Raw genomic sequence first — 19731 nt, 5'->3', positions numbered from 1 at the left:
TAATGTTTAGAGTTTGCAGCAGTGGACAGCTAGAAAGTCAAAACTTGTTTTTTCATGTCCCTGGAGCAATGAAAACACATAGGATAAAAATACTGTCTGAGAAAATAGTTTAATAGCTGTTTACTATACCCGAGTCCTAGGCCAAGTCTGTAGAGTGCTTGTGCTGGGTATAGTGGGTGGTACCATCTTTAGTTTCATCATGCTTTAGTGTGCACTCTGAAACAGCAAGCCAACTAAATGGTTGCATAGCTCTTTCCCAGCCACACAGGAACAGCAAAAAGTGCTGATGACAGGAGGATTCTCGTCGACTTTAAATGAAATCTAAATAAATAAATTATATATGGTTTAAAATTAGAATACAAATGAAACATTAACATAAATTGACTGCAACAGCAGCCTAACATTTTTCATTTGAACACTTTTTCAAAACAAACTGCAACCGCAGTCTAACACGCTACAACCGTAGTAACTATAAACACAAACAAATTTGTGTCCTTGAACTGGACCTAACTAAAGTTCACCCTGAATAGGTAACCTGAAGAGAGTGTGGCTCTTTGTTTTTCTTCATGGACTGGTAACACTGTGCCCTGATAATCACCTCACTATCTACAACATCAGATACTATTTCACAAAAACAGCATTATAATCACAGTACCATATCACAGCAAAATAAAAATAGTTTTTTACTTGAAAATTGTATCGGTTTGCGTATTTGTAAGTTGTATACATTACGGATTTAATCAAAGACAATCATGGTTTAGCCAGCTAGGTAACTTAGCATGTTAGCCATTTCGAGAGAATAAACAAACATTAAAATTAAACTTACCTTCATAATTGAATATGTAGTTTTCATAAAAGAATTTATATCCCTTCTCAAATTTGGATACTTTCGTTTGTGAATGATTTTCCACAATCGTGTAAACGTTGGTGATTTGGGGAAGATCCCGCAGTGATATTGAAAACCTACGCACCATTGCTACCGTCAGACTAGACCGGAAGACTGTTTACGCTACTATTCGCCATTGGAAGTGACGTCACGCGCACTGTGATAAAGGCCTATTAAGTTATTTTACCGGCGAATTGGTTTTAAAAATGACCGATGGTGATAATCATAAAAATGCTTCATATCGGTGCCGATAATCGGTCAACCCCTAATTTCGTGCTTTTGATGCCGTAATGGTTGATTCCTATGCTGTCTACTTTTCCTTTGCTCTCTACTTTTTTCTCGATTTCCTTGAATTGATTTCAGGATCCAGATTGCTGGAGATGGAGATGATCGATAGGTGAGGTAAAAGGGTTAGTTGTCTGAGTGGATTTTTCTTAATCAGTTGTTCAAAAAGTTTCTGCGTGGATGTTATATTTTAAGCTTTTGAAAGTAATTGGGTGTGTTTGATTCATTTTTATTTTTTGTGTTATGGATTTGGGAATTTTTAATGGGGGGGGTGTGATGTCCTTATCTACATTGTACGAGTGTTTGGTTGTGTGTGATTTTAGGTGCCATCTGGAAGGGGGCGTGGCCTACACACCTGACACTTGTTGGATGCAGAGTTAAAAATGGCTGAGAAGGTTCATGTTATTGAAAGTATTCTGTACACAGATGTAAAGTACAGTACTATTACATATAAATACAGTACTCATAAATGGCTATTATGTAATAAAATTAATATTATGTAGAAAATTAAACTTGTAGTTGAATTCATAGTGCAGGAGGTGGTGATGAAAATTTCAACAAGATTTACTGGAGTATACTGTATAAGAAAGTGTACTTAAGTTTAGAAGAACATTTTAAGTGCATTAATGCACATAGTATATAATATAGACTAAATACACGTAAAATACATTAATAATTGTAATTTTGGACAACACACTTAAAGGGTTAGTTGACCCAAAAATTAAAATTCTGTCATTAATTACTCACCCTTGTGCTGTTCCAACCCCGTAAGACCTTCATTCATCTTCGGAACACAATTTAAGATATTTTTGATGAAATCTGAGGGCTCATTGACCCTCCCATAGACAGCAAGGTAACTAACATGTTCAAGGTCCAGAAAAGTACCAAGATGATCGACAAAGTAGTCCGTGTGACATCAGTGGTTCAACTGTAAAGTTACTAAGCTACGAGAATACTTTTTTGTGCAAAAAAAACAAACAAAAATAATGACTTTATTATACAAGTCTCTACTGCGTCACTTGTGGACGCGCGTTCATGACACGAGCGTGTGGTGGCACCTGCTCTTAACCCAGATCCGGCGTGATTACACCACAACTATAATTTCTCATATTAAAGAACATATTATTCTTTCCATCCAATCCTTATTGTTAATTTTCAGTGCGTATCTGTTATTATGTTTGTAAATCAATTTCCAATAATTGAAATCTGAGATCTTAACAGGTAACTTGTTTATATTGTAATTTAAGCACAAATTATATACTGCCAATTTTACTAAAGCTAATACTGGGAAATGTAAATTACATTTCATTAACATTTAGAAGAAATCATTTTAACTAAAGGTTGACCGTTCAGAATAGGGGTTGCACAGACTGGTCAACTTTAATGCTCTGCTATGATGCTTTTTGATTGATGTTGACTAGTTGTGCTGCGTGGATTATATGATTTTGACATGAACAACATGGCAGCCTTATACATGAGGACCGATCAGGAACATGGTGGGTCATTTCAGCAAAGCAGCAGTGTATGGATGGATGTGCCTGGCCACTTCTTTTGTTCTGCTTGGTTCAAACAATTAATTGTACCTCTTTTGAGTGCTCTTCTTGTTCACCAGCCTGGAGCAGTCCATCTTTTGCGCTGTAATGAACTCTAGGAAGCGTACACAGTCTTCATGCAGATCTTTGTTCTGCAGCTTGAGGAGCACAGCTAACGTTACTTGGTTGTCGTCCGCTCTGTGGTACTGCAGGAATCTGCCAAAGGAAGGGCAAGCATTGAATAATTTACATTTGTTTACAGACACACATTCTGGTCAACACCACTGTGGACAATATATTAAAAAGAATTAAACATCACAGGCTACCAACATTTTTATGCTCTTCATGTAGTTTAACTGTGTTTGGTCGCTTAGCTTAGGCGCTGAGAGCTCACAGAAGAATTCTGTGGTCCTCTCCCTATCCCTGACAAACTCAAGGGATGGCTGAACATGATTCATGTAAAACATGAACCTGGCCACATTTTCAACCTGAAAAGAAAGAAAAGTATTTTAAAATGCATGCCGCATTCCAATTTGCACAGCCATTTTACACAGGATGATAATGTTTAAGCTACAGTGGTTCTCACCTTCTGTTTGAAATTTTCATTGTGCCGTCCTATATCCAGTTGGTTGGTGAAGCTCTTCAGCAGCAGGTGGTCCATAGAATGCTTTCTATGCAGCCCCTAAAATGAGAATGCTGTTATTTATTCAGAAATGAAGAAATAACAGCTCAAATTCAGCTGTTTTGGTGCTTGAGCGAGGCCTTTGAAATAAGACAGTATCAATTATTTAATAATTTACATCATTATAAAGCACAAAAACTCTTTAAAACTTTAAAATGACACCAATGAGAATGCTGTAACTTATTCAGAAATGAAGAAATAACAGCTCAAATTCAGCTGTTTTGGCATTCTCATTGGTGTCATTTTAAAGCAGAGATGTACTTTAAAATAATGTAAATTATTAAACAATTAGCCAATATTTGACTGAGTGACACATCATTTGCTACTGTCAGGTTTCAAAGGCCTCGCTCAAGCTGTATCTTATTCAGAAATGGAGAAATAAAAGCTCAAATTCAGCTGTTTTGGTGCTTGAGCGACACCTTTGAAAGAATGCAAATATGACAGTAGCAAATGATGTGTGTTGTGTTTTGATGTGTGTGTGTGTGTGTGTGTGTGTATATATATATATATATATATATATATATATATATATAAGTCTGGGAGCAATCAGCCCAGTCTCATCAAGCCAGGGGAGATTCAGCCACAGTTTAAATTGCACTGTCAAATGCCAAAGATATGCAAATTACTTGTATGGTTGTCTTATAAAAACTGATAAGTGTCTTTAATTGGTCATTATTCAAGTTTGCAATGAGTCATTTTGCATTGGGTGTATTTAAACTGGCCTGTTAATGTGATAAAGTGCTTATTAATTCCAGATGTAGGGGAACTACTTAGAACTTAGAATTACAAGATGGGAGGGATGAAAAAAACTATAATGTATGGATGATTTGTAAAAGGGATGGCTTTCTGAAATATTTAAGTTTTCAAATAACCATGATTGAACCTGTGATTAAATGATGTGCTGTTTTATAAGCTAACTTCACATACGTACTGAACAGAGCAGTTATCAGCACAATAAATCACAGTTCTTTTACTTGGGCACGAGCGGCTCATGTTCACCAGGGCGCCTGAAATGTGTGATCAGTTTTGCGTGAGCCATTCCTATCACAAAGCTGACGGAAATGGCCACTTTAAAATGCTATGGATAAAGTCGAACATTATCTAAAAAAGGTACATAAACTAAAAAGACTGATGAAAAGAGGAAAAAACATAATCTTGCACCAGCACTAACATATATTAAAATCTTTTTAAACTACTGACCACTTTCACTGGAAGAATTTATCAGATTTAATTGTAGACTTATTTATTGTGCTACATTTTTTTTAAATTGATGTAGAATTTATAACAAATAATCTGTTAACATTTAGAAGAAATAATTATAACTAAAGGTTTGACCATTCAGACAGTCACAGTCCTTTAATGAAATTCACTTTAATCAAGTAAAGCTGAAATTTGATTTATTGCCTTCGTGTATTGGGGAGAAACTGAGATTGAATAAAAACACATTGTCATAAGGATTCAGTTTCAGTTAATAAATAAATGGTCAAATCTCTCTGCAGCCACAAATTTAAATTTGTTCCACAAAATCTCTGAGTTTGAAATATTCATAAGTTCTTTCCAGTCCTGTAATTTGGAGATAACGATACTAAGTTAATATAAGGCTTTTGAAAGCTCTGCAATTCATTTTGCGAACAAGACTTTTATTCTGCTCTGGCGATGTGACGTCATAAAGCTGCGCCGCGTTCCTGCGTCTGTGATTCGGCTGAAGAAAGGTGTGTGTGATTTTAATCATTTAAAGTGTTTAAATCAATACAACTACTTAATAGAATTGCATATAAAACTTTGATGAATTATTACCGAATGTAACACTATAATGCTTTATTTCGTGTTTTTAATGAAGGGTATTTTGTGCTTGTAAAGCGCATGAGTAACAGAAACGGTGCGTCTCAGTTCGCTCTCTGTATCTGAATCAGTTAATCATCAAGCAGTGATGGAGAAACTGAATCAATTGAGACACAAAATGATTCAGTGATTCGGAACGTTCGAATCAGCGCGCGCTGCAGACACCTGCTGCTCAAAACAACGAGCACAAAGTGTAATCTATTAAATATAATCTACAAATCAGTACAAAATGGCTCGTTTCTATTGAGCGTTACAGTACAGTACGCAATTATTTCCGTTTGCACTGTCAGAAGTTGTGAATGTGAATGGGGTACCTAGCACAGAAAAGTTACCGAAAGGCTGGAGCTAAACTCACGCAGAACGCTGATTGATTGACTAGACTCATCACTTTTGGGTGATACAAGCAGTGGTGGACGAAGTACACAAATCAAGTTCTTGAGTGAAAGGACAGATACATATAATAAAATAATACTCCAGTGAAAGTAAATGTACTCGGTTTTGTATGTTTTAAAGTAAAAAAGTACTGATAGATTTATTTTGCAATTTTATATAGGCTACTTAATTTAATTTTATATTAGCACATATTTTTTATAATCTTACTGCCAGGGGCGTCATGCACTCATTATTTTTTAGTTTGATTTTTGCACTTGTGACACACAGCAGCCACAACAGCACTTATGTTTTATTTACATTTTCCTTTTTATTCAATACATCCCCAAACACATTAACTATAGCATGAAATATCTTGATTCTCACCTTATAGATTGTTGATCTATAGTGGACGATGGTCAAAGTAACTATTAACGATGCATAAAAACCTGTCTGTTTACTTAAGTAACAGATATGGGTGTCATGCCGTAACATTTTTAATATGACTGAGTTTATATTTAATGTGAATTTAACATTCAAAGTTAATGTGAATAAAAAATATTGCAAGTTAGGCTACTAATATTTTGTTTTAATAAACGTTTTATTAAAAAAAAAAAAAGTTAAAATTTTTCAGACTATATGGCTTTAAAGGGTTACAGCAACAGAAAGTGAGCAAAGAACATTTATTATCAAAGAACATTTTCACTGACAGTCTAGTTCAGGGGTCGGCAACCTACGGCACGCGTGCCAACAGGGGCACACAGAGGGATAATCGCTGGCACGCGAGCAATAGGGAAAACTGCATACTGACGTACATTTTGAGGTAATAATTTCTCATAGTCACTCATAGTCAATGTCAAGATGACTGAAATGGCCAATCAAATCAAAGTAGGCAAGGTTTACTGTTAACGGAAGCAAAACGCGAACCGTCAGTTTAACGTTAAAGAGAGCGAAGTAAGATGAAGCTGAAAATCATTTAATATTAGTCAATTTTTAACAATACATTTTACGATAGAAAATGACCGACAGCTTTATCCAGTGATGCAAACTACTCTATTTCTTTTTCTCAATTATGGCCATTTTGAGAGAGAGAGATGTGTGTAAATTGTCTGCATCTGTCTCTCTCTTTACAAATAATGAAGCCGAGTTTAGTTACTTAAAGAGCAATCTTACCCCCCCTCATAGCGGAGTAATATAATGTAGTGATTCAGTATCGATTAATAAAAGTCTCTTGGCAGCGTTGACAAGTTTATGAGCTTCTGAATGTTACTTTTTGCACAGCATGATAATCTCAGATCTTTGTTTGCGAGTGGTGTGTGTGTGCGTTTGCGAGCATTAATATAGAACAGTGATTAAACTGAACGATTTTAATGCATTGGCCTCGTCACACACATACAGTGGTGTTCAGTAGCTCACACTGTATATCTGTTATTCAAGAAACTTTTGAAAAGTTTAAAAAACAATTTAGGAAAAAATCCTGAACGAAAATCAAATAGGCCTAGTGTTTTTTTATCGTATCACTTTAAAATGTGCATGTACTGTATAAATACAGAATGCATTAAAAAGGGGGGTTGGGGGGGTAAGTTTTGTGTTTAACCAGAAAAATAAAAAATGGCACATCATGCCAAAAAGGTTGCCGACCCCTGGTCTAGTTCAAGCATTCTCAAAAACTGCCAAAAAAATTACTGACGCAATTTACACTATGAAATTAATATCTTACAGATTCGTACACACATTTGCACTTTGTTGTTTCTGATGAGAGAATTTGGCAGAAAGAGGTATTCAGTCACCGGCATTTCAGTGATGACTCATCGGAACACCTCTGATTGGTCATCGCATTCATAAGCTCAACAGCATTGTGTGTGATTGGTTATGATGCGCAGTGCTGTAAAAACGCATCTGTCTCTGGCTCAGCGCCAGCCAGAGAACGAACACAGATTTGAATTTAGCAGCTGATGATATGACGCACTGAATGTTATAATCATGCTGTTGTGATTGTATTAAATATAGAAAATATTAATCGGCTATTTTTTGTCTTTTGGAAGCTGCATTCAAAATCCACTAGTCTCAAAAATCTTGACGCCTCTGCAGACTGCTCAAAATGCCTGGGATTTTCCCAAAATAACCACTATATGGAGTCAGGATATATATTTGTTGTTTATATGGACTACATTGATGAGAGTGATGTAGTAATGTTCCATGTGAAGCTTACACTGTGATGTACCTGATAGAAAACAGATTTGACCACCTGATTTTCACCAGTAAGAAAAAAGTATTTTAAAGTATGTTTTGCAGAACATCACAGTTATATATGACACGAGAATAAGGCCTGGAAAAACATTAAGAAAAATATAATGATTTTGTTTTTCTCAAACCTTGTTGTGATGTAAAAATACCCCTGGCTCAATGCCCCCAAGAGGGCATCACTTCCCACTTTGTTAATTACTGCAGTTACCATGTTCTGAACATCACATCCTTTCTTTTTCCCTCAGATGTAATCTATCTGGGTGGTTGAATAGAAATACTTACACTATATATCTAAAAATTACCTCAACTTAGCACCAGCAAGCTTGTTAGCTAGACAGTTAGCATCAGTTAACAATATTTACTTATTTTCAGTATAGTTATGAATAAAAATTCATATCTGTCTACTTGGGTAGTTAATCCAAACAATATAAAATTTTATACTGTTGAATGTTGGTAAACAATATAAAAATCATACGTAGCATTTTAATAAAACTGTTAACGTTATGGCAGCGGGGAATTTGAACGTGCATGAGTTATTTTATTTAATCTGAGATATTTTAATGTTTCTTTTTTTTTTTACCTAAAAATGACACTGATGTTGATGTATCTGCATTCAAGCATTTCAGTGGGCTTAAATAGATCACCCTTTACAGCAGATTTAGTTCACAAACAACTTACAGTTTTGACCTAAATATGGGTTTCAGTTACAATAATTAATCCTAAAATTCGACATTAGAAACGTACTTTTTGCAGCCTCAGTCGTGCGCGCTCAGAAAATCTCCCGGTTCTTCTTATGAATTCAGTTCACTGGAGTCTCACACAAACCTGTTCATTTGAATCAATGAGTTGTCGACTCGAGAACAGCTGCAATCGGATCATTATAATTTGTGAATGAATCGTTTGGTAATATTTGCGAACCGATTTAAAAGGTTCATTGAAAGAATCAGTCCGTTCATGAATTAGACACCGCTTCTGCGTGTCGGAGCACATGATATATTAGAAGCGGTAACGATATGTTTTATGAAATGTACTGAAGTAAAAAGTACGATCTTATGCTTTGGAATGTAGTAAAGTAAAAGTTACTCAAAACTATTCTTTCTATTTATACTTTTTTAATGGCTATTATTGTTCATTAAAACTGACATTTAACAAAAAGAGGCAAAGTTGTGCTTATTGTCGCGGTTCATCGTCGATCGCATACACCACGCCTACCAAATAAGGGTACTATTGGCAGTGGAAATGCAAGCCTGATCAGGGTTACCCGTACCGAATCGTACTGTACTGAACTGTACCGTACCGTACTGCTCAGTGGAAACAAGCCATAAATAGTCCAATCAGTGTCGAGTCGCGTTTTGTGTAGTACCGCTCCTTTTTGGGCGATTTAAGTCAGAATGAGAATTGCCCCGAGTGCTCTCATTGACTTCCTTTCAAAGATCATTTTTTTTTTTTCAAACTGCAGGAATTGTAATGCAATCTCAATGAGTTATGGGAGGGCTCGCCCTAACGTGCTTTCGTCATCATGCGTAACCTTAACTTGTGCAAGGATCGGTGGGAAAAGTGGCATACAATAATATTTAAAAACTATTTTGAATTTTAACAAGAAAAAATGAAAAACTGCTTTAATATCTTTATCAAATGTGATAAAACAAAGGAAAATAAAAAAAAGAGACATGGACAGCTGAGCCAACGTAAATTCAGTTGTCAGTTGAACTTGATCGACATCATGGCGAACGTTACCTTAGTGCAGATGAAGTGAGTAATGTAAGCAAGCAGTGTAATGTAATGGAGAAATGTAATATAATGTGATATAAGTGAGTAATGTGATTTAAGTGAGCAGTGTAATACAAATGAGCTGTGTAATAATATAAGTAACGTTGTAAATGATCAGTGTAATATAAGTGAGTTGTATAAAAAGTGAATTATGTGACTTCAATTATTTTTTTATTACACAGATTTTTAAGTAAATCGTTTTTTGGAAAACCACATCCTGGCTTCAGTCTTCATTTGCTGCCGAATTGTGTTAATACGCATATAAAAACAGGGACAGCGAGAGATTGATTGTTAGAGTCAGTTTATTTTTAATTAATACTATAATAGTTCAGTTTCCTTTACAACTTTAATTAGCCGTTAATTTATCAATTGAATGGGTGACCTATCCTCATTAATCATGCAAACATTTGCCCATCCCCCCCGCCACTGGTGTAAACTATTAAATATAATCTACAAATCAGTACAAACCAAATATAATCGTATTACAAATATGAACCTTTTATTTTGTGTCCTTTTATTTGGTTGTTGTGTTTTTTCTTCTAATCAGGTGATTTAAGTCCATTAACTCCCTCACAAGTGTGCTGACTACTGAACTAGGGAACTGACTGAGACGCACCCGAGACTTACTTTGGATTTCTTTCTTTCTGTTAATTATTCTCATCTTAAACAGGACAAAGTGTCCAAACACAGAAAAACTCCTGCTGAATCATCTGAGATCCACGTGACAAACTATTATAAAGATGGCATTAATTCAAGAGAGTGAAGATATGAAGATTGAAGAAGCATTCAGAGTCAAACATGAAGATACTGAGGAACAAACAAAGATGGAGATTATTAAAGAGGAGAGTGAAGACATGAAGATTGAAGAAACATTCAGAGTCAAACATGAAGATACTGAGGAACAAACAGGTTAGTTTTCATTCTCAAAGCTGAACACATTTGAACTTTACTAAAATGTCCAGCTCTACAGAAAAATAGTGCAGAAGTAGTCTGAACAAAAGTTTTTTTTTTTTGAAACATTAAACCCACAAATCTACTTCTGATTTGAGAACAATAAAAACCATATATTTCTATCACTTAATTATGCAAGAATATCTAACAAACACTTTTTTACATAATGTGAAATGTGAGTTATTACATTTCTCTGCAATTGATTTTTACCTGTTCATCCGCAAAAGTGCTTTATTAACATCCCTGAACATAAATACACTCAAAAAAAAAAGAGTTGGATTTACTTTATTTTTTTATGTTGATTGTGTTACTTTGCAGTTATTAAAATACTAAGAACTGAATTAATATTTAAATTATTTAGAATTAACTAGTGAAGAAAACCTTTGAAAGTTTGAGCTTTGGCAAGAGACATGGAAGAGTATTTGAGCTGACTGATTGGAGAAACTCACTTTCTGAATGGCAAGAGTGTGAAAAGCTGTCATAGCTGTTAAAGGGACACTCCATCCCAAAATGAAAATTTTGTCATTATTCACTTACCCCCATGTTGTTCCAAATCCGTAAAAGCTTTGTTCGTCTTCGGAACACAATTTAAGATATTTTGGATGGAATCCGGGAGGCTTGAGACTGTCCCATAGACTGCCAAATAAAATACACTGTCAAGGTCAAGGAAAGTATGAAAAGCATCGTCAGAATAGTCCATCTGCCATCAGTGGTTCAACCGTAACGTTATGAAGCGACAAGAATACTTTCTGTACACAAAGAAAACAACAATAACGACTTGTCGAGCACCTTGATCTGTTCCGATGTTCAGCGCGGATTATTTGGTAGTGTGAGGCGTTTGCCAATCGAATCTTGCACCTCCCGATCTGCTCGCACACATTTACATTTACATTTACATTTACATTTAATCATTTAGCAGACGCTTTTATCCAAAGCGACTTACAAATGAGAACAATGGAAGCAATCAGATCAAAAAAGAGAACAACAACGGTATACAAGTGCCATGAAAAGTCTCAGTTAGTCTAGTACAGAACATGTAGCCAGGGTTTTTTTGTTTTGTTTTGTTTTTTAAGAATATGATAGACAAGAAAAGAAAAGGTAAGTACTAGTATTAGTTGGTTAAGTGCTTGCGAAAAAGATGAGTCTTTAGATGTTTTTTGAAAATGAGTAAAGATCGGGAGGTCATTCCACCAGCTGGGTGCAGTCCAGGAAAAAGTCCATGAGAGTGATTTTGAACCTCTTTGGGATGGCACCACAAGGTGTCGTTCACTTGCAGAGTGCAAACTTCTGGAGGGCGCATAAGATTGAACTAATGAGCTTAGGTATGTTGGTGCCGTGCCAGTGGTTGTCTTGTAGGCAAGCATCAGTACTTTGAATTTGATGCGAGCGGCTACTGGTAGCCAGTGTAACCTGATGAGGAGAGGAGTAACGTGAGCTGTTTTTGGCTCATTGAAGACAACCCTCGCTGCTGCATTCTGGATCTGTTGCAGAGGCTTGATAGTACATGCAGGAAGGCCCGCCAGGAGAGCATTACAGTAGTCCAGTCTGGAGAGAACAAGAGCTTGGACAAGAAGTTGGGTGGCTTGCTCTGACAGGAAGGGCCTAATTTTCCTAATGTTGTATAAGGCAAATCTGCAGGACTGGGTCGTTGTAGCAATATGGTCTGTGAAGCTTAACTGATGATCCATCACAACTCCTAGGTTTCTGGCTGTCCTGGAAGGAGTTATGGTTGACGAACCCAGCTGTATAGAGAAGTTGTGATGAAGCGATTGGTTAGCTGGAACCACCAGCAGTTCAGTCTTAGTAAGGTTGAGCTGAAGGTGATGGTCATTCATCCAGCTAGAAATGTCACTCAGACAGGCTGAAATGCGAGCAACTACCGTCGGGTCATCTGGTTGGAATGAGAAGTAGAGTTGAGTGTCATCAGCATATCAGTGATAGGAAAAGCCATGCTTCTGAAAAACAGATCCTAATGATGTCATGTAGATGGAGAAGAGAAGTGGTCCAAGTACTGAGCCTTGAGGAACCCCAGTAGCAAGTTGTTGTGACTTAGAAACCTCACCCCTCCAAGACACCCTGAAGGATCTATCAGAAAGGTAGGACTTGAAGGAGGTGAGTGGGGATCGGATCAAGTGGACAAGTAGTAGGATGACTGGACAGGATAAGTTTGGAAACGTCCATCTCTGAGAGTGGAGAGAAGGAGTTGTTGTGAAGTTATCCTCAGTGTGCGGTGTGGAGAATTGGTCACTGATGGTTCTTGTATTATTTGTGAAGAAAACTGCAAAGTCGTCAGCTGTAAGAGTCGATGGAGGAGGAGGTGGAGGCGGATTAAGAGGAGAAGAGAAAGTTTTGAAGAGTGTCCGAGCGTCACAACAGTTGTTAATTTTGTTGTGGTAGTATGTTTTAGCAGTGAAGACATTTGCAGAGAAGGAAGAGAGGAGAGACTGATACACACTGAGGTCAGTAGAGTTTCTTGATTTATGCCATTTCCTCTCTGCAGCCCTGAGTTTAAAACGATGTTAACGGAGAACATCGGACAGCCAGGGGGCAGATGGGGTGGTGTGTCCTGGTCTAGACGACAGTGGGCAAAAGTTGTCCAAGCAAGAGGTTAGAGTGGAGCAAAAAGTGTCCGTAGCACTGTTCGTGTCCAGAGCTGAAAACTGAATGAGTGAAGGAAGTGAGGATTAAACCACAGAGGATAAGTGAGATGGAGAGAGTGAGCGTACGTTCCGTCGAAAGGTGACCTGCGTTGGAGTGTGTGCTGCTTCAGGAGTAAGTGCTAGGTTAGCAGTAATGAGGAAGTGGTCTGGGGTGTGCAGTGGAGCAACTAAAGAGTTGTCCACTGAGCAACAGCGCGTGTAGATGAGGTCCAGTTGGTATCCCGATTTGTGAGTCGCTGTAGTAGACACTCGCTTGAGATCAAATGAGGCGAGCAGAGTGTTGAAGTCAGCAGCCTGGGGTTTATCTAGGTGGATGTTGAAGTCACCAAGCAGTACCAGAGGAGTACCATCTTCAGGATAGTTTGATAGCAGCAAATCCAACTCCTCCAAGAAGTTTCTCAAGTGACCTGGGGGACAATAAATGACCACAAAGTGGATTTTAACAGGGTGGGTTACAGTAATAGCATGTGATTCAAATGAACCGTTACCTGTAGGTGATGGTTGAAGATCAAATTGCCAATCTTTCGATATAAGGAGACCAGTACCTTCACCCCTCCCAGTCGTACGAGGGGTGTGGGAACAAGTGAAATTAGTGGAGAGGGCTGCGGGAGTGGCAGTGTCTTCAGGTTTGATCCAAGTCTCAGTCAGTGCCATGAGGTTGAGACCGGAATGAGTAGCAATAGAAGAAATGTAGTCTGCTTTGTTAACATCAGACTGGCAGTTCCAAAGACCAACTGGAATAGAGAGCGTAGTAGTAGAGGTCAGAGGGACAGGCCGTAGATTAGTCGGGCAGGCCTTCCTTCGACGTACATAGTGTGCTCTCCGAGTGTTCGTAGTAATAGTAGAGATCTGAAAGCACATAGTGACTACAAGTGACCGATTTAAGTAGTTGAGAACAAGCTATACAAAAATTAAAGGGGAGAAAAGCAATACTCAAGTGCCCTGTCGGTGTCCTTGGGTTTTCAGTTTCATGAAATGTTTAACAACCTATTGTTATGTGTTCACCCATACAAAATGACCTATACAAATGCAAAAGGCATACATAAATCTCAATGGTTGTGTAAAAATTTTTACCCTAAGTATTTTATATACTTTTCATTAAGACCCTAAAGAATTATATCAACTTGTGGAAAATGGCCATCCGATGAACCCCTTTAAAGTATATTTTTCTTATGTAGAAAGTGCATTTTGATTTAAGAATCTTTAGATAATTTGACTGGAAAAAAGAAGACAAAAATACTAAGTAAGAAAAGCATTTTTTTTCTTCTTTTTTTGCAGTACTGGTACATTCATTCATTGCACTTTTTTTTATCATGTAGACACTGTAAAAGTGACAAACTGCATGTCCTCTTATACTGAATGTACAGTAGATGAGGAGGCTGCATTAATTTGTAGGGAGTTACATTTACATTGGGAGAGGATTATTTAGATCTTTTTTTGCCATATCCACATGCATATTTATTTGAGCGGTACCATTTTGAAATGGTGGTTTTCTATATGTTACGGGTCCAGTGGTGAACATGTAGACAGATTACTAAATAGAATGTGTGATTTGGAACCTGAGTTATCAGGAGAAACAAAAAAAACCTAGTAATTTTAGTGGCTTTCCTCAGTCGCAGCTCATCACAGCTCATCAGTGTCTGGAGTAAAGAGCGCATCGCTATGACAACTTCGAGCATCCACTCCCCCTATTGGCTGAAACTGCTTTGTTTCAAACTCAGCATTTAATAGTGATAAACAAAAAAAATTTACTTCCTTTTTTTCTATTCGTTTCATAAAATATAATAAATAATTGAAAAGAATAATCACAAAACAGACAGCACCATTGTGACTACACATCTGCAAAAAATGCTTTTCTTACCTAATTTTTTGTCTTGTTTCCAGCCAAAATTTCTAAAAATTCTGTTTTTTAGTTGTCTAAAAAAATCTTTCTTAATATATGAATTTTGGCTGGAAAGCAGACAAAAAATCTAATTAACAAAAGCATTTTTTTGCGGTGAAACATCAGGGATGCAACGCACATTAGTAAGGCCGCTGTATGCAGAGTGGTAAGGAAAGTGTTTCTCGCTCTCACATTCTTTTTTATAATATTTGTGTAGTTTTCTAAACACAAACCCATTGAAAATGAAGCTGATTACTGTATGGAATGGAATGATGCCAGATAGAAGGGTAGTTCAAGAAAAATGCCGTAACCCCCACCACAGCTGTTAAATATTTATCTTTATTTCCTACAAATACAAAACCAACAGTTATTCCTTTTCCTGTTGGATTTTAATTTTCTTCCAGTACATGGTACTGTGGCCATCTCCTCTTCATCTGTTCTTCATTATTTTGTGAGTACAAGTCAAAGGTTAATTTCATTACTCTAATTAAGAAATGCAACAGTTTGGATTAGAGAACATTTAATTTTGTGAAAAGAGCATTACACTGTCAAAAAAATCTGCTGCACATTGAAAGACACTGAATGATATTTAATATGTCAAATGTTTGTAAAGTCATGTAGCATACACTCATGAATCTTTTATGCTTAAAGCTTTACCTGATAGAATTCTGATTTTTTTACTTAATGTTTAGATGTTGTTGTTTTTTTTCTTTTACCTGTAAGATACCATGAAAATTAAAATTAATAATAGTTAAATAAATTTACCTAGGTTTAAAATTTACCTTTTATAACAGTGATTAGATTAAGAATTAAACTTACGCACAGACTTGGAAGTATGCATACATCTTTTTGTCTGCGCTGTTGCCATGGTGAATCAATTTCGGAGCTCCATTGATCATGGCTTTTCATAGTCATGGTGCACGTGCATAACTCAGATTCAACCTACTCTGAGTTGATTGAACTATCAGAATTCAGCTGTTTTGAACCCAAAAACAGTGTCCCATCTCAGGGTAAGTCAACTCAGAGTTCAAGTTAACTCAGAGTTGGTTGAACCTCCTTATTGAGTTTAGCTTCAACTCTAACTGAACAAACCTCAATCAAGGTCTTCATTTCTTGAAAACCAAAGGAAACTGAACTCTGTAGGGCTATGGCACTCGAGCTGAGTTTGACACTTCTTTTTTGTTTAGATATAAATGGCAGATTTGGCCATTATTGATTTCTGTTCTTCTGTTGCTTTTAAATGGGTATTAACTTGTATTTGTCTCTTCACCTTAGATCTGAAAGAAGAGAGTGAAGAACTAAATGAAATACAAGATACAGATCAGTGTAAGAAACATGATTTCATAACTAGATGTCAATTTACCTGCTTTCAATGTGGAAAGAGTTTTGATCAACAAGAACAACTTCAAGTCCACGTGAGAATTCACACCACCGGAGAGAAGCCCTACTCCTGCAAACTGTGTGGAAAAAGTTTCAGAGAAAAAAAGAACGTTAAAAGGCACATGATAGTTCACACTGGAGAGAAGCCTTTCACCTGCCCTCAATGTGGAAAGAGTTATACACATAAAATCACTCTTAATCACCACATAAGAATTCACACTGGAGAGAAACCTTTCACCTGTCCTCAGTGTGGAAAGAGTTTCATTCAAAGAAGATACCTTAAAAGCCACATGAGAATTCACACAGGAGAAAAGCCTTACAGCTGCCAACATTGTGGAAAGGGTTTCAGTGAACATGGAAACTTAACAGTCCATATGAGGATTCACACCGAGGAGAAGCCTTACACCTGCCTTCATTGTGGAAAGAGTTTTTCTCATAAAGGCAATTTTAATGCCCACTTGACAATTCACACTGGAAAGAAGTCTTACTTCTGCAAACTGTGTGGAAATAGTTTCAATAAAAAAATAAGCCTCAAAAGGCACATGGTAGTTCACACTGGAGAGAAGCCTTTCACCTGCCCTCAATGTGGAAAGAGTTTTACTCAACAGGGAAACTTTAACAGGCACAAGAGAATTCACACTGGAGAGAAGCCATTCACATGTGTTCAGTGTGGAATCGGTTTCACACGACAAACAAGCTTTAACAAGCACATGAGAATGCACACCAGAGAGAAGCATTAAACCTGTAAACTGTGTGGAAGAACTTCATGACAAAACTAAACCTTAGCTATCACATGAACAGTCACACTTATATGTGATCAGTGGAAAGAGCTTCAGACATAAAGCAACACTTAAAGGGTTACTCCACCACAAAATGAAAATTTTGTAATAATCACTTACCCACACGTCGTTCCAAACCCGTAAAAGCTTCGTTCGTCTTCGGAACACAAGTTAAGATATTTTGGATGAAAACTGTTAGGCTTGAGACTGTCCCATAGACTGCCAAATAAATCAGTGTCAAGGTCCAGGAAAGTATGAAAAGCATCGTCAGAATAGTCGTTATTTTTGTTTTCTTCGTGTCAAAAAAGTATTCTCGTCGCTTCATAATGTTACAGTTGAATCCCTGATGGCAGATGGACTATTCTGATGATGGTTTTCATACTTTCCTGGACCTTGACAGTGTTGTTTATTTGGCAGTCTATGGGACAGTCTCAAGCCTAACGGTTTTCATTCAAAATATCTTAAATTGTGGTCCGAAGACGAACAAAGCTTTTAAGGGTTTGGAATGACGTGTGGGTAAGTCATTATGACAAAATTTTCATTTTGGGGTGGAGTATCCTTTTAATAATCACGAAGCTTCATGCTGGAGAGAGACCTTTCACATGTCTTCAGTGAGAAATGTGTTTCATATATCAAAAATACCTCAAACGTCATTATGGCAAACAGTGCAGGGGCCAAGAGCTGTGGGAACAGAGAGAGTCTCACGGAAGGAGATCTGGAAGGTGAAAAGGAGGAGTGAACCCCGTGCAAGACGAGAGAAGACAGGCCTGGACTTTATGTTGTGGTTTATTATGTTTTTATGCAGCAGTTGTCAGGGAGGGGTTCCTCTTTACATTTTATTTTGTTTATTTTAAAGCCTGGGTAAATAAAGGACAGAACACATTTTGGGTTAAATGTACCCAGCAAATTGTGTTATTTAACCAAGCATTATGGATTGATTCATTTTTACTATAATATTAGCTTTTACTTTATACATGAATTAATGTTTACAGATTAATTTAAATCCTCTAAAGTTGTGTAAAATTCTCCACACAACCACTGGTTTGCATTATAACTTCCTTTATTTTCCTTTATTTCTATCATTTACAGCATTGTTTATATTATTTTTAATAGCATACGTAGGGCATACATTTTGTCTATATTTAAACTTGTTTAACAGACATTAGAAGTAAAATTTACTACTTTAAACTGAAGTAATTCACATGTAATTCACCAGTCTCTGTTATTCTGTTTCCACCGTAACGGCACTGGAGCTGGAATGGTGTTCGACGGGGAACCGCTAACGGACCGCCGCCCTGCGTTTCACTCATAGCTGAAATAAGCTGTGACTGCCTCCATAACCTGCCCATAAACAGCTCTGAGGACATATTTTAACATCCAAAGTATTTTGATTCTGTATCTTTATGAATAAATTGTTTATTTTATGCAAATCATCAGGCTTTTCCATCACACGAAAAACCCAACGCGACATGTTAAAGTGATTCACACTGTGTGCCTGTATGTTGCTCTGCATAAAATTGAATGATATACAGCACAGTAATGATTTCATAGATAAAATAAAATGTACACAAATCTGTAATTCAACTAAGAAATGCATAAATTTGATGGTGCTTAGAACTGGTCTCTCCTGAAGAGGACGCAAAATCCCCACGATAGATAACTCAACCACTGACCAGGATCTGAGTAACACAAAAACTACCCAAACATTGAAAAAATAACCCAGCATTTGAGTTGAAAATGTAGCCCAGGACTTTTTAGAGTGTATTGAACAGTTTACAGTAATATGTGGTTCTGGTATGATGTAAATGAAAATAATTTTTCAGAATGTTGGTATCAGGTAATTCTTGGTAAAAATGTATCATATTCTCAGTATAGTAATCAAGTGTAAATTATGGGGAAGGGGAAGTTGTGGCCTAATGCTTAGAGAGTTTAATTCCTAACCCTAAGGTTGTGGGTTCGAGTCTCGGGCCGGCAATACCACACCTCTTTTTTTTATTTGTTTTATTCATCTTTCTTTCTGCAAATTTGGTGAATGTGTGAGTGTGTTTATGTTAGATTAGTTAAGATCCATTAGAGTTGTTCAGTAGTCTTGTATGTCTTATCAAACAAAATCCAGTCCCACTAGAGATTCCCAAAATTGGACACTGATTTTTCCACTGGCATACTCCACAAGCTCACTCTGTGTTTTGAGCTGTCTGCCCTGAAACTCCACATTCTCCGCACCAACCCTCAAGTGGACAATACGCCCAGTGATCTCACCAACTTGACATAATATTAACAAATACATTAAGTAAAAACATTACACAAATCATATTATTCACTATAACTTTAAGGGACACCACCACAAAATGAAAATTTTGTCATTAATCACTTACCCCCGTAAAAACTTCGTACAACTGAATAAAGAAAGACATGAACATCTTGGGTGAGTACATTATCTGTAAGTTTTTGTTCTGGAAGTGAACT

At 36.9% G+C, this 19731-nt stretch overlaps 1 protein-coding gene across 1 annotated transcript; it reads left to right on the top strand.

The window, feature by feature from the left end:
* The first annotated feature begins 5017 nt into the window (after positions 1-5017).
* LOC122137162 (gastrula zinc finger protein XlCGF8.2DB-like) lies at positions 5018-17425 on the top strand. Its single transcript, XM_042722859.1, has 3 exons — positions 5018-5097; positions 10284-10522; positions 16382-17425. Exons 2-3 carry the CDS (start codon positions 10354-10356, stop codon positions 17224-17226), a joined length of 1014 nt encoding a protein of 337 aa, XP_042578793.1. The 5' UTR covers positions 5018-5097; positions 10284-10353; the 3' UTR covers positions 17227-17425.
* Positions 17426-19731: the final 2306 nt, after the last annotated feature.

Source organism: Cyprinus carpio, chromosome B4 (assembly GCF_018340385.1).
Source record: "Cyprinus carpio isolate SPL01 chromosome B4, ASM1834038v1, whole genome shotgun sequence".
Classification (NCBI taxonomy): domain Eukaryota; kingdom Metazoa; phylum Chordata; class Actinopteri; order Cypriniformes; family Cyprinidae; genus Cyprinus; species Cyprinus carpio.
This window is presented reverse-complemented; position numbering and strand designations above follow the sequence as displayed.